This window comes from Balaenoptera ricei, chromosome 9, assembly GCF_028023285.1.
Source record: "Balaenoptera ricei isolate mBalRic1 chromosome 9, mBalRic1.hap2, whole genome shotgun sequence".
NCBI lineage: Eukaryota > Metazoa > Chordata > Mammalia > Artiodactyla > Balaenopteridae > Balaenoptera > Balaenoptera ricei.
The window spans coordinates 44014153-44026307 of record NC_082647.1 but is presented as its reverse complement, the minus strand read 5'-3'; the positions used below and the strand labels follow the sequence as shown (position 1 = coordinate 44026307).

Below are 12155 nucleotides of genomic sequence, written 5' to 3'. Positions count from 1 at the left end.
TTTTTACAGGAAGAGTGTGGGTATAAATCTGATGAGTGATGATTAATCTTTGACTTCTCAACTTAGTCCTTAATTGAAGTAATATTTCAGGGATGTTTTATGTGATCCAGGGAGTAGAGACTCAAATACTGAAAGAAAGGAGGATATTGGATTGTACCCTTTATTCGGGGTTGCTTTTTTGGTCCTTTGGGTCACAATCAAATCCTCACATCAAGGAAAACCAAGGTAATTCTACAAGCGGTGTGATGCCTGTGGAAGGTTGGACCCTGGGGGAGTTGGAGTCTGCCTCTGTGTGCTCTTTGAGTTAGCGTCACCCTTTATGCCAATGGACTTATCATTTCTTCAACTGAGATGCTATCTCATTAGTTCTTTTTGCTCATCCGAGTCCTTCCTGGGATATCTTGACTTCTCCTGCCTCTTCCCTGCCAATACCCACTTTCTGGATAATTTTATTTATTCTTTAAGATACCACTCAGGCATCACATCCTCCAAGAAGTCTTCTTTGTCCTCCCTGTCCCCACAGTTCCCAGATTGGCTTCTTTCCAGAGCTGACCATCTTGCTGTATTGACATCATCTTTTGTGGGTTTATTTCCCCAGTAGACTGAGCTCTATCAGGATAGGATGTCTTAGTCATCCTGCTTCACTATGATGAACTCATAATAAAGATTTGTTGAACTTAAAGGATTCAGTGTGGAATTAAAGTCTCTTTAGCAAAAACTCTCTAAAGTCATGACTCCTGGGGATCACCTGGGAACATCTGACCCAAGGCTCTGTTTTTGTGCACCAAAATAGCTGGTCTTGTGAGAATGTTTAACAATCCTGTGATGTAATTGCTGATGATGAAGTGGGACATACCTGGCTTCTGTCTTGCTAACACTATGCCATTGCTTCCCTCTAGGTCAGAGGAAAGTATTTGACCTCCCGTTTGGAAGCTGCCTCTTTCGCAGTGATGTTTATGACAATGGATCCTCTTTTCTCTATGATAACTGCACTGCATGTACCTGCAGGGTAAGGTGGTTCTGAGGGGCTGTGGTCCAACACTGATAGCATTTTTGGTTTTTAGCGTTAACATAGCCAAACATGATAATGTGTTATTTATGGGAAGGAGGCATTATTGATGTCACTTTACGAGTAAAATCATACTTCAAGGTCACAAGAATGTTCAAACATAAGACCCAAATTACAACTCACTGTCATCTTCCCAGGACCAATAAGTTAGCTCCTGGTGGTGAGAATTAAACTCTTAGCAGCTGTCCTTCCTGAAGGACTTTCTAAAAAATCAGACAAATGCACGTGGCAATGTTCTCTGGCTCTAATTATTCAAGATGAATTCTCTGATACACTTGGCAATAAAAATGGCTTTAATCACATTCAAGAGAAAAGAAAGGCATGGATTCACAGTTTATCATAAAAATAAACCTGGTAGCTTGGGAAGAGAGTATTTATGTGTTGTTCTTTGTACCATTTCTTACTTGAGTCATTGTACACTTTTCTCAAAAGGCAACCACAAGTCTAGTGACTGGTAAAGAAAGAATTCCACAGCTTCAGAAATTTAAAGGGATACACATCACACATTTCTAGACTATGTTTATGTGGTGATTTATTTCTGAAACCGAGAAAATCATGTATATGGAGGACTTCAGGATCATTCATTAGTGAGTTAACCCAAACATCTATGTGACACGAGTTTAGAATAATACATTTTGGTCGTGATAGTTGCTGTTTTGTTTGTAATAGCCAGAGGGCTATAGAGGGAAAGAGGAACTTTTCTCAATGTCAGCTATGAGTCAGTAGCTGGGATTAGAGTTCAGAAGTTCCTGATTACTCGAGGCATGCTTTGTTAAGTAGCATGCACTCCTTCAGGGAGGTGGCCCAGTAGGGTCTGAACTCTCTGTTCCCTGGCACTGAACAGTGAGTAATTCTGAAGCCCGGGAATACCTTCCTGAGGCTCCGTCCTCTCCTCCGTGGTTTGTATTATCCTGTGCTAAACATACAGCCACTCCTTCCGCCTTGGCCTCCATCCTCAGGACTTCTCTTTCTCTCCAGGAATTTCACACGTTATAGCTTCCTCTTGGGGATACTGAGCCTTTGGTGAAACACATCACATTTCCAGTTCTCTTGATTACAGGAAAACCAGGCATCCCAGGAATGGAAATTAGTTATGCTTGCAATATTTTGGGTCTCATTCTATTTTTTGTCTTTTTATTTTTGCAGACAAATTTTTTTTTTTTAATAAATTCATTTATTTATTTATTTTTGGGTCTTCGTTGCTGTGCGCGGGCTTTCTCTAGTTACAGCGAGCAGGGGCTACTCTTCGTTGCGGTGCGCGGGCTTCTCATTGCAGTGGCTTCTCTTGTTGCGGAGCACGGGCTCTAGGTGCGCGGGCTTCAGTAGTTGTGGCACACGGGCTCTAGAGCGCAGGCTCAGTAGTTGTGGCGCACGGGCTTAGTTGCTCCGCGACATGTGGGATCTTCCCAGCCCAGGGCTCGAACCCGTGTCCCCTGTACTGGCAGGTGGATTCTTAACCACTGCGCCACCAGGGAAGTCCCTTGGGTCTCATTCTTTAAGAGATTCTTTGAGAGATGATTAGGCAATATGTCCCAGTACTCAAAAGAAGTGTAACCGTTCCTTCAAGATGTTTTTATCAGAGTATGAATTCACGGTCATTTCTGGGAAATTGGATGCTTGAAGAATCAGGCTGCAATCATTTGGGATGATCAGTATTGTTTTTTATCTGTTTAGAGCTTCCCTCTCCGGCATCCCCATCCAATGCCATGGCAGGTACAAGAAATAGTTCTCTGAACACAGTATGGTTTCAGGTCTCCATGCCTTCAAATTTAAGGATTCTTCTGCCTGCCGTGTCCTCATCTTCTTTAAATTTGATTAGCAAACTCCTCTTCATCCACAGCAGCCTATCTCAGGTGTCACCTCCTTTAGTGAGGCTTTCCCAACCCACCTAGATTGGTAATTGTTCCATCTTCTCTACTACCCCTACACCTTTACTAGTTCTGTTTACCACATTATACTGCAGTCTTTGTTCAGATGGTTATCTCTCCTCTTCGTGAGTTCCTTGAAGACAGAAGTACATCCATCCATCTCTGTATTCTCATTGCTTAACCCAGTGCCAGGCAATGATCTAATGGGTACTGTGCGTGTGTTTGTGTGTGTGTGTGAGGGGGGATGGGTGTGTGTGTAATGAAATTTGGGAAATCTACCATGAAGTATGCATTATTCGAGAGCTAGTGAGTGCCCTTGTTTTTCAAACTTGAAATCAAGACATACAGTTTGACAAAAGGTTTTTTTTCCAATTTATGAGTTGACTTATAATTTCTATGCGCCAGGTACTGTGCCAAGTACTTTGCATATTTCATTTAAACTGCACAATAAACCTGAGAAGTAGGTATTATCATCTCCATTTTGAAGATGAGGAATCCGAGGCTCAGGGAGATGGATTTGCACAAGATAGCACACTTAATAAATGAACTGGCATTCTACCCTGGTCTTGTTCAACTCTACATTCTATTCACTATATGATGTGGTTAGAACCTTAAGAATAAAGAATAATAAATGCCTTTTTTTTTTGAAGGATCATCTCATTGTCATATTAATTTTAAGTGGATGAGTTAGTGGGAGTATAGTAGATGGTACCAGAAGTGCCTCTTGAAGTCATAGAATTAACGTAGAAGCTATAGAAGGTACATCTGTTGACTTACACAACCTATCTGTATGCCATGCTCAGAAGTGAGTCATCTCTCAAAGCTTACTAATAGGGTCTATGCCTTGGAGAGGGGTTTAGTCTCTCATTTCCCTGCTGTTGGCTCACACTAACTCAGCACTTTGAGGTCATTGCCGATCTACCCTGGGACACTTCTTTCTTCCATCTTGTCTTCTGCTAAGTTACATAAATGTTTTGCTCTTACAGTCATTCCACCTGACAGTCTACTCCAGAAATTGCAGCTTGTTGGCTGGGGAACTGGAGAAATCTACTTTTTTAAAGTTGCTCTGAACTTTTGTTCCATGCTTTGTTGAGTGAATAAGTAGGCACAATTTACTTGGCTATTTTGTTCATAGAATGCTACTTCTTTAGAAATCAAGCCATGCCCCTTTACTTTACAGATATAAACTTGTCACCCTCAGAGTTTAAGTGGCCTCATTTAAGGTCACACAGTTTATGGAAAAGCCCTGGAACCCAGGCCCAGCTTTGGAACTGCTTGTTTGGTTCCTTTGTGAATGTAGAACACACTAAGGAATTTCATCTTGACGTGGAACATGAGCTCTAAATTTTTAGTCTTTGATCAAAGATACGCTAAACCTTTACACTAAACTCCTAGAAGGTGTCATAAAGCCATGGAGGAGAACAGAGGGAGCACAGTTAATGAAGGCTGCAAAAGAGGAAAAAGTTAGGAAGAAAGAAGGAAGCTTGTTGGCCCACAGTGACCCAGGGCTTCTTGCCACACACTGGCTCTAGCAGAATCATCAGTCTCTTGAGCATTAAATGATAAATCCTTGGAAGGTGGGGAGCATATGTCACACTGCTCATAGCTTCTTCTTCTTCTGGTCCAGATACTAAGTCAGCAAATAACATTTTGAAATGAATGAAAGATTTATGGCAACAAATTAAAATATGGTATCTTCAGGGTATGTTTTAAAGCAGTTAGTTGTGGGTTGTTAAAGGAAGGCGAGGTAGGATGTTTGGTAGAGGTGGAAATCGTTTTTAATTTCCAGTTTGCCTTTGGGCCCCCAGGACTCTACTGTAGTGTGTAAGAAGAAGTGCTCCCACCCTGGTGGATGCAGCAAAAGCGAGGAGGCCTGTTGTGAGGAGTGCCTTCTACGAGTGCCCCCGGAAGACATCAAAGTGTGCAAGTTTGGAAACAAGATTTTCCGGGTATGTCACGAGCCAAGCTCATGGGAACTGTTGTACGATACTGAGTTGTAAAAAGCTCCTGACAAAATGCAGATTGCAGTATTCCATCTTTTGTATATACATGTGTGTATGTGTATAAATGTACTTATTTATATTACAATATTATATATACATATGTATTTAGAATCAAGGACACACAGGGACAGAGAAGCAACTGTTTGAAAACGTGTTTTTCTTTGGCTTTACTTTTGCTTTATAAAATACTTTAAACCTGTAAAACATTATTGCCCTTTCCAAATGTGGTGGCCAGTTGCTGGGGCTGAGCTGAGGATGTCCCCTGGATGGTGCAGCTGCGGGTGCCCAAACGCCCAGGGGCATCTCCAGCAGTCGGAGGTGCTCAGTGCTCCTTGCCAAGATCCTGATTCTTTTAGAACTTTTCCACTTAAATTACTTTTTCGAAGAGAGATTTTCTCATTTGGAAGATGTCCGGGCGAGGATGTTCACAGGGTATGTGGCCAGCAGAGCAGGTGAGTGAAGGTGAGAGAGCTCTGCCCCAGCCCAGCTAGAAGGGCTGTCTGCTGCCCATCTCAGGGATGTTTTGCATCGTTTTCTAACAGCCCGGGTGGGAAGTTGTTCAGCCACCATTTAAACGTCTGGATGAAGATTGTTGGCTTTGTCCAAAGTGCTTCCCATCTAGTCTGTTTTCCCCAGGGGTGGAGGGAGTCTTTCTGTATCTGAAGGCATCATCTCAGGATACCGTGAGAATCGAGACCCTCAGAATCAAGTCAGAGACAGAGGCACCTCAGGCCTGCTGCACCTAGCTAGACTTCCTATTACAGAGGTGGAGGGAGGGTCTTGATCCTTACGGCATCTGTAAGAAGCCCTGATGTGTCATGCCTAAGGGAAGGCCGTCGTGTGTGTGTGTTGTGGTTACACCAGGCTTCCAGAGCCACTCACGTGTCCACTTCACACAAAGCCTTCGTCTGTCTCCAGAGCATCCAGACGCAGTAGGCTCACTCTGATGACAGTTTTGTGTGCGAAGTGCTTTCCATGCTCCTCGCAGAAAGGTCCCTTCATGTAAGTAGACGAGGCCTGAAGTAATTTACAGAGTCCTAGAAATGTACACTCAGAGAATTTGCAGTAGTCAGATACTCTTTGAGACAGACTCTGTCAGAGAAATAAAAGGCACTAGAGAGTAGGTAGTCCTTAAAATACCTTCAAAGAATGAGAAGGAAGAGAAAGAGAAATAGTCGACATCAAAGATCTGGGCTAGTTTTCCTGTTTTTAATAAAATTTGCTGCTTAGATCCATAAGCCCAGAAAGGAATCCTTGCTTTGCCTGTAATCTCTTTTCTCACAAACAAGGATGCACATTCCTGCATGTTCTCCAGAGGTACAGGGTTTTTGTGACTGGGCACTTGGCAATTGCCGATTATAAATCCAGTGAGTCAAAGAAATTTCTCAAACAGCCCTTTCTGGGCTAGAAAATGTGTCCCAAAGTGCTACCCAGCTTTTTGCGAGGAGAGTAGCAGACAGGCAGGGACGTGGGACAAATGGCTCTTGGAGTTTTCTGTCTGGGCTCCACATTTTCAGATGGCTTGCTGGTCAGGTGTCCGCCTGGCAGTGGGAGTCATATGAATTAGCCTCTGTTCTTTGCATGTTCATGCCCCGTGTGGGCCAGAGCCATGTCACATCTGGGAATAAACTAACCACCTGCGGACATCTCAATTAACTGCTGGCATCTGGGACAGCTCAAACATTTCAATCCTATCAGATGGAAAAATTAGACCCTTGTGGTTGCATCATGTATGAAAACTCTTGTTCGTCTCCCAGGGCCAAGCTAAGTAAACAAAGTAGGAGGTGCAAGATGCAAATATGACTTGGTTAGATGTACGAGAATTCTTTTTATATCCTGGAGGGGAAATGCACACACACACATACACACACACACACCCCCTCCAATCTAATCTTTCTATCAAATCAGTTAGATGTAGATGAACGCCTCAGAGTAATTTAGTCTAATGATGGCATCCATCACTCAGGGTAAGAAATGCTTTCCTTGACAGACAAATCCCAGCCTGCTGGATTAGCTCCCATCAGCCTCCAGCTGATAGCAGAATCCTGTGCTCTCTCCTGTAGGATGGAGAGATGTGGTCCTCTGTCAACTGCACCATCTGTGCTTGTGTAAAAGGCAAGACAGAGTGTCGCAAGAAGCAGTGCGTTCCCATCAGCAGCTGCCCTCAGGTATGTGTGCAGGTTGACTTTCTCTTTACCTGAGCATCTTGAGAACCATCCTGTGTGTGGCATGGTCACCTACCATCTTCTGAACACAAAATCCAGATCCTCCAAAACTGCCAAGTTCCCAAACAGCCACATGTCCCTTGCAAAGCTTGCTCTTTTGCTTTTACGGTTCCCACCCAGATTCTAGCCTAGCGGGACAATAGCTCTTACCTTGCTCCATTTCTTAGGGACCTCTCCCAGTTCTTTGTTTCAATGTCTCCAGCTCCTGTTTGATCTGCTCCCTTGTTTCTTCTGCTGGGTTTTCTGTTGAACATCATAACCGTCCTTTGCATTTTCCTCCTTTCTCTCTCTCTTCTCAAATCAGAGTTTTCTTCCCATTAACTATTAAAAGAAATATGTGGTTGTTTATTAGTAAATTTCCCAAGGGGTTTCACCTGCCCAGCAGCACCCTCCAGCCCCTTTACTGAAGTTTTCCCTCTCTAACCCTGGCCTCTGTTGTAGCCCCAGATGGAAATAGCGTCCTTATGGAAATATCTCTTTTCAGAAACCCACAGTTCCAGCACACTGAATAAAGCAACCATTATCTTCCAAAGCATGAGCTTCATTGAATTCACCTCAGCAACTTGAAACCTTTCAAGGTTTTATGCATTTTGGGAAAATGTCAAGCCTATTCAATACCGTCCAGTGAATGAAAAAATACATCCATATATTCAGGACATGTCTTCCCTTCTCTGTTAGAGACGGCTTTTAATTTTATTCACATCTGTTATTATTATAAACAAAAAGTTGCTGTTTTTACTTGAGGGACAAATGAGGCACAAAAAAACAACAGCTGTTGCTATTGCACAACTGAATAAAAGGGGCAGAAAAAAAGAAAAAAAAAAAAAACCCTAATTAGTCTTGCTTTAAAAAGCCTCAGACATAAAACTGAAAACCTCCTATAAAAGAAAAAAAACACACCAAAAAAACAGGAGATATAATAAGGAGACTTGAGCATGGTCTGCTTATAAATATTCATTGGGAAAAATGGGATCACATCATCTCTGCCCGTCCTCGGGGAACCCTTGCTGCTAATGAACTCTGGCAGCACATGTTAGTAATAATGGGCTTCCTTATTCTACAAGACAAAAACAGAGGGCTGTGCTGCAGGCGTGTTGGTTTTCATTGTCCTCTTGCCATGGGGAGGTCAACGCTCTTTCTGTCACCAGCATCTCATTAGTGTCTCTTCTTTGTGGACCATATTTGGGCCAGGAGCATCCGTCCCTCCAGGCGCGGGCCTGTTCCCGCCCCACCCCTCCTCGTCTTGTCAGAGCCCATCAGGCAGTGCCCAGCTCCTGCCTCAGGGCCTACCTTTCTGTTTCTAGGCATTTTCCCAACCATTCCCCTGGTTCATACTTTCCCTCCTCAGGGGCCAGCACAAGCACTTTGGAAGATAACTTAGCTCTACCATGGAAATCCTGTTAAACACTTACTTCCCCTCCCCTGCATTGCCTGGGGAAATTAAAAAAAAATTCTTCTGGAGAAGCAGACTGTATTCCTGCTCTATCCTTCCTGGCTACTACACATCTCTTTTTCCAGAAGTATGCGTGGCTTGTTGAAAAAGAATTTTGTGGTTGGATTCGCTCCCTGTCAGTACCCCAGGGGCAAAGGAGTGCCTTTTTTGAGAGGGGCTGAGGGTTCCACTGGGGACAGGGTCGTTATGACACTGTCAATTCATCAGTGTTAATATGTACTGAAACTTCCTCTGTAGTCACAGGACCAATCTTGTTTGTTGCTGAGACCACCTCTCTGAGGTGGGTGCTGTTACTAGACCCTTCTTACTGATGAGGTCACAGCAGGTCCAGAGTTCCACAGCGAGTTACACGTAACTCAGGAGCGCAGACTTCGTAGCTTGCACTTGATTTATTCCCTGCCTAATTTAGTGATATGACCAGCCCCATTCTCACTTCCTGAAGGAGGGAGCTGGCTGTTTCTGTCGAGGTGCAGATGTAGGGAATCGTAGTCACCCTTTGTTGAGGACTTGGCTTATACAGCTCTGCTCCGTTCGGCTAGAGTACCTGATGCCACCCTCCGGGGGTGTCATTCCATCAGCCTGAGCCAACCTCCTTTGGCTTTGTCCTCAACTGTTTTCAGTCACAAGAAGCCGAAGGAGACCTCTGTGCCAAATAGAAACAGATAAGAGAGCTCTTGGCCATAAAATTGTCATGGTGCCCCAGCCATGGGAGGGCTGCCAGTTGTAAGTCTCATTCAAACTTGTCATAGCCTTTAATGTACCTTTTAAGGCTTAGCTGATGCAAAAATGAATCAGACATGGTTCTAATTCTTCAATAATCAACTAGCATCTTGGTTTTTTTTTGGTTAGTATATATTTTTTAAGTACCTAAATCTAGTCCTGATGCAATTGACAGGTAGTAAACCAGTGTGTGGCCTTGACACAAGTCTTGGGCCACCTCTCTTTATAGTTTCCTATAAAGACGGGAAAGGGGCATCTATATTTAGAGGGTTGTTGTGAAGCATAAATGAGATAAAGTAAGAAGAACGTATAACATTCTTTCTACTGTATAGCAGATACCCAATAAATGTTAAGTTCTCTTAAAGATTAAGGTGAGACCTCTCTCATCTTAAAAATCTGGAGTGGAAAGAAGGTGGCCTATGAGGTCACAGAAAATTAGGTTTGATTTTGGGTTCTACTACCCTTGTGTTGCATGACATCAATTTCGTCATCTATAAGAAGGAAAATGCTCAGCTCATAAAATTCTTGTGCATCTTAATAACACAGATTGTAATAACATAATGTAATTAAACCCTAATATGTTCTTAATATTAACTTATAAAATCCTTACAATTAACCTGATGTTAGGTAACCTAGGGGAAATATCTAGTAGGATGTTTGTTTCATAGCATGTGCTTCCTAAATGTTAATCTTCTTCCACATTTCTTTTTCCCTGTGATTCCACTGAGTCAGAGATAAGAAAGAGCCATTCTCTGATAAGGGTCCTGAGAATATGCTTCTTCCTTTAAATGTCAAGCATCAGCAAAAAATTGAAAGAAATGCAGTAGAGGAGATTACACTGTATTTCCAGAAAGGTAATGGAAAATTACTCAGGATTTCAAAACCCTCAGCCTCATTGGCTTTGACTACATAATAGTGACTTAACAGGGATAGCATACTGCTTTCTGAAAGAAGAAATCAGACTGAATTTGATCTGTAGCACAGCTATTGTTCATATGCATAGGCCCAAGCTTGGGTTACTGTTTATTTTTGGGCCCTTCCAATAAGCAAAGACAGAATGAAGGCCTTGCATGGATTGATAGCTTGACAGCCAATTCCCATTTCTATGTGTGTGCACTTGGTCCCTAGAGGGCTAGATTTGGGTATCAGTGAAAAGGTGGAATCCAGACTGTCTCCATCTTCGCTCCGTGTGAGAAAAATCACACCAATGAGGCCTTTAGATATTGTATTTCTCGGAGGATAAAAACAGGAAAGCTTTCTGAATGAGTCTGCCTGGCCATAGAACCTGATACTTGAAACTTCATTTTTACCACCATCATCACCATCTGGGCATTGAGTTCAAATACAGCTGGGACTGATTTCATTGGTTTGTCTGGTATTAGATTTAAAAAAGAGTTTTGTCCTCAGCAGACCCTGTTTCTTAACACTGAAATCTTATTTGTTTTTCTCTTGATTAGGGTAAAATTCTCAACAGGAAAGGATGCTGTCCTATTTGCACTGAAAGTAAGTTTGTTAAAAATATGCTATTAATATTTATTTTGCATTTTATAGTGCAACAAGAAAAACGGTGGTGTAAGTTTTCAGCCTATTTTAGTTCTGTAGGTCTAGGATGGGATCATCTCACCTTTCTACAGACAATTTAAGTCAATGGTAATCCTCGAACAGAAGCACAATCGAGACAAATGTAGATGTTTCCGTTGGAATTTGTTGCTCTGAGAAATTTAGAAGACAAACGGTCTGATGAGGTTTTAGGAAGGACCAGATAACTTCATGTGCCTTTTAACTGCTAATAGCATTTGCAGTTATAGCGGCTAAGATAATGATATCCAGTAAAACCAAACATTATATATAATCTAGGAGAGATTCTCCTTCTATCATTATGAAGCCAAACAGCTGCCCTTCTTCCTCCCTCACCCCCACCGTTTTGCCCTTTCACTTGGGCACATCCCATGTCGCTGTTGGTAGAGAGAAAACAAGAGTTCATTAGGTGGGCAGTGGTTTGGCCATCCTGTTATTTTTAACTGAGCTCTTGAAGGTTCTCTCTAACATGGCTTATTCCGAAAGCCATCTGGGACTGTACTACCCACCACACAGAGAGCATAGCAACAGATTTAATGTCATCCCCACATGTAGGCATGCCCAGATCTATTAGCAAACCACTGGTTTAGTCCCCTCACATTCATATGCTTTCAAGATAGCTTTCTGAAGTGTTTCGTTAAAGGAGGAGTATTCATAATGTCACTGTCAAATTAGTATGATAAGCAGGATTAACCAAGCCATGGAGTCTATTAGATGGTATTTTTGAGCCATTCAGGCTTAGAGAAGTGGGCTTTGATGACAGTTGAAAAGCAGCTTTCACATGGGAACAAGTGTTCCCATTTAGACAATGGATGCATAGGTTCGTTGGATATATTACTATATATACATATATTACTATATATATACACATACATATCTATATCTCACTATTTTTTGAGACTGAGAGATATTAGACAATTATACACTGTACACTGGATGAAAGTGCTGGCTGAATTAATGAAAATTAAATTATAGCTTTAATAAAAGAATTTTTCTTTAAAGGTAAGGAAGTACATAAAATAACTCAAAGGAGGCCAACCAAGTATGACTTAGTAGAGCCTGGGAATTATGCAGAAAGAAGAATTAGCTATGATTAACACACCAGTTGATTTTAAAACATGTGTATAAACTATTACATTTAATCATCTTCCCAGAGACTCTCTGAGGAAATTTTGTTTAGGGATGGTTTGGAGGCCGCTTCCAGCTTCATTCCTTTTTGGATGAGCAGAGTCGAGTCTA

General features: G+C 42.2%; 1 protein-coding gene across 3 annotated transcripts in view; it reads left to right on the top strand.

Moving 5' to 3' along the window:
• The window catches only part of BMPER (BMP binding endothelial regulator), a 254972-nt gene that overhangs the window by 142237 nt on the left and 100580 nt on the right, over nt 1–12155 (top strand). For 2 of the 3 annotated variants that reach the window (XM_059932712.1, XM_059932710.1), the window contains exons 8-11: nt 900–1009; nt 4746–4886; nt 7004–7108; nt 10796–10841. In XM_059932712.1, the coding sequence (XP_059788695.1) occupies nt 900–1009; nt 4746–4886; nt 7004–7108; nt 10796–10841 (402 nt within the window). The remainder of the gene's footprint in view (nt 1–899; nt 1010–4745; nt 4887–7003; nt 7109–10795; nt 10842–12155) is intronic. The other variant, XM_059932711.1, reaches the window with a different exon arrangement.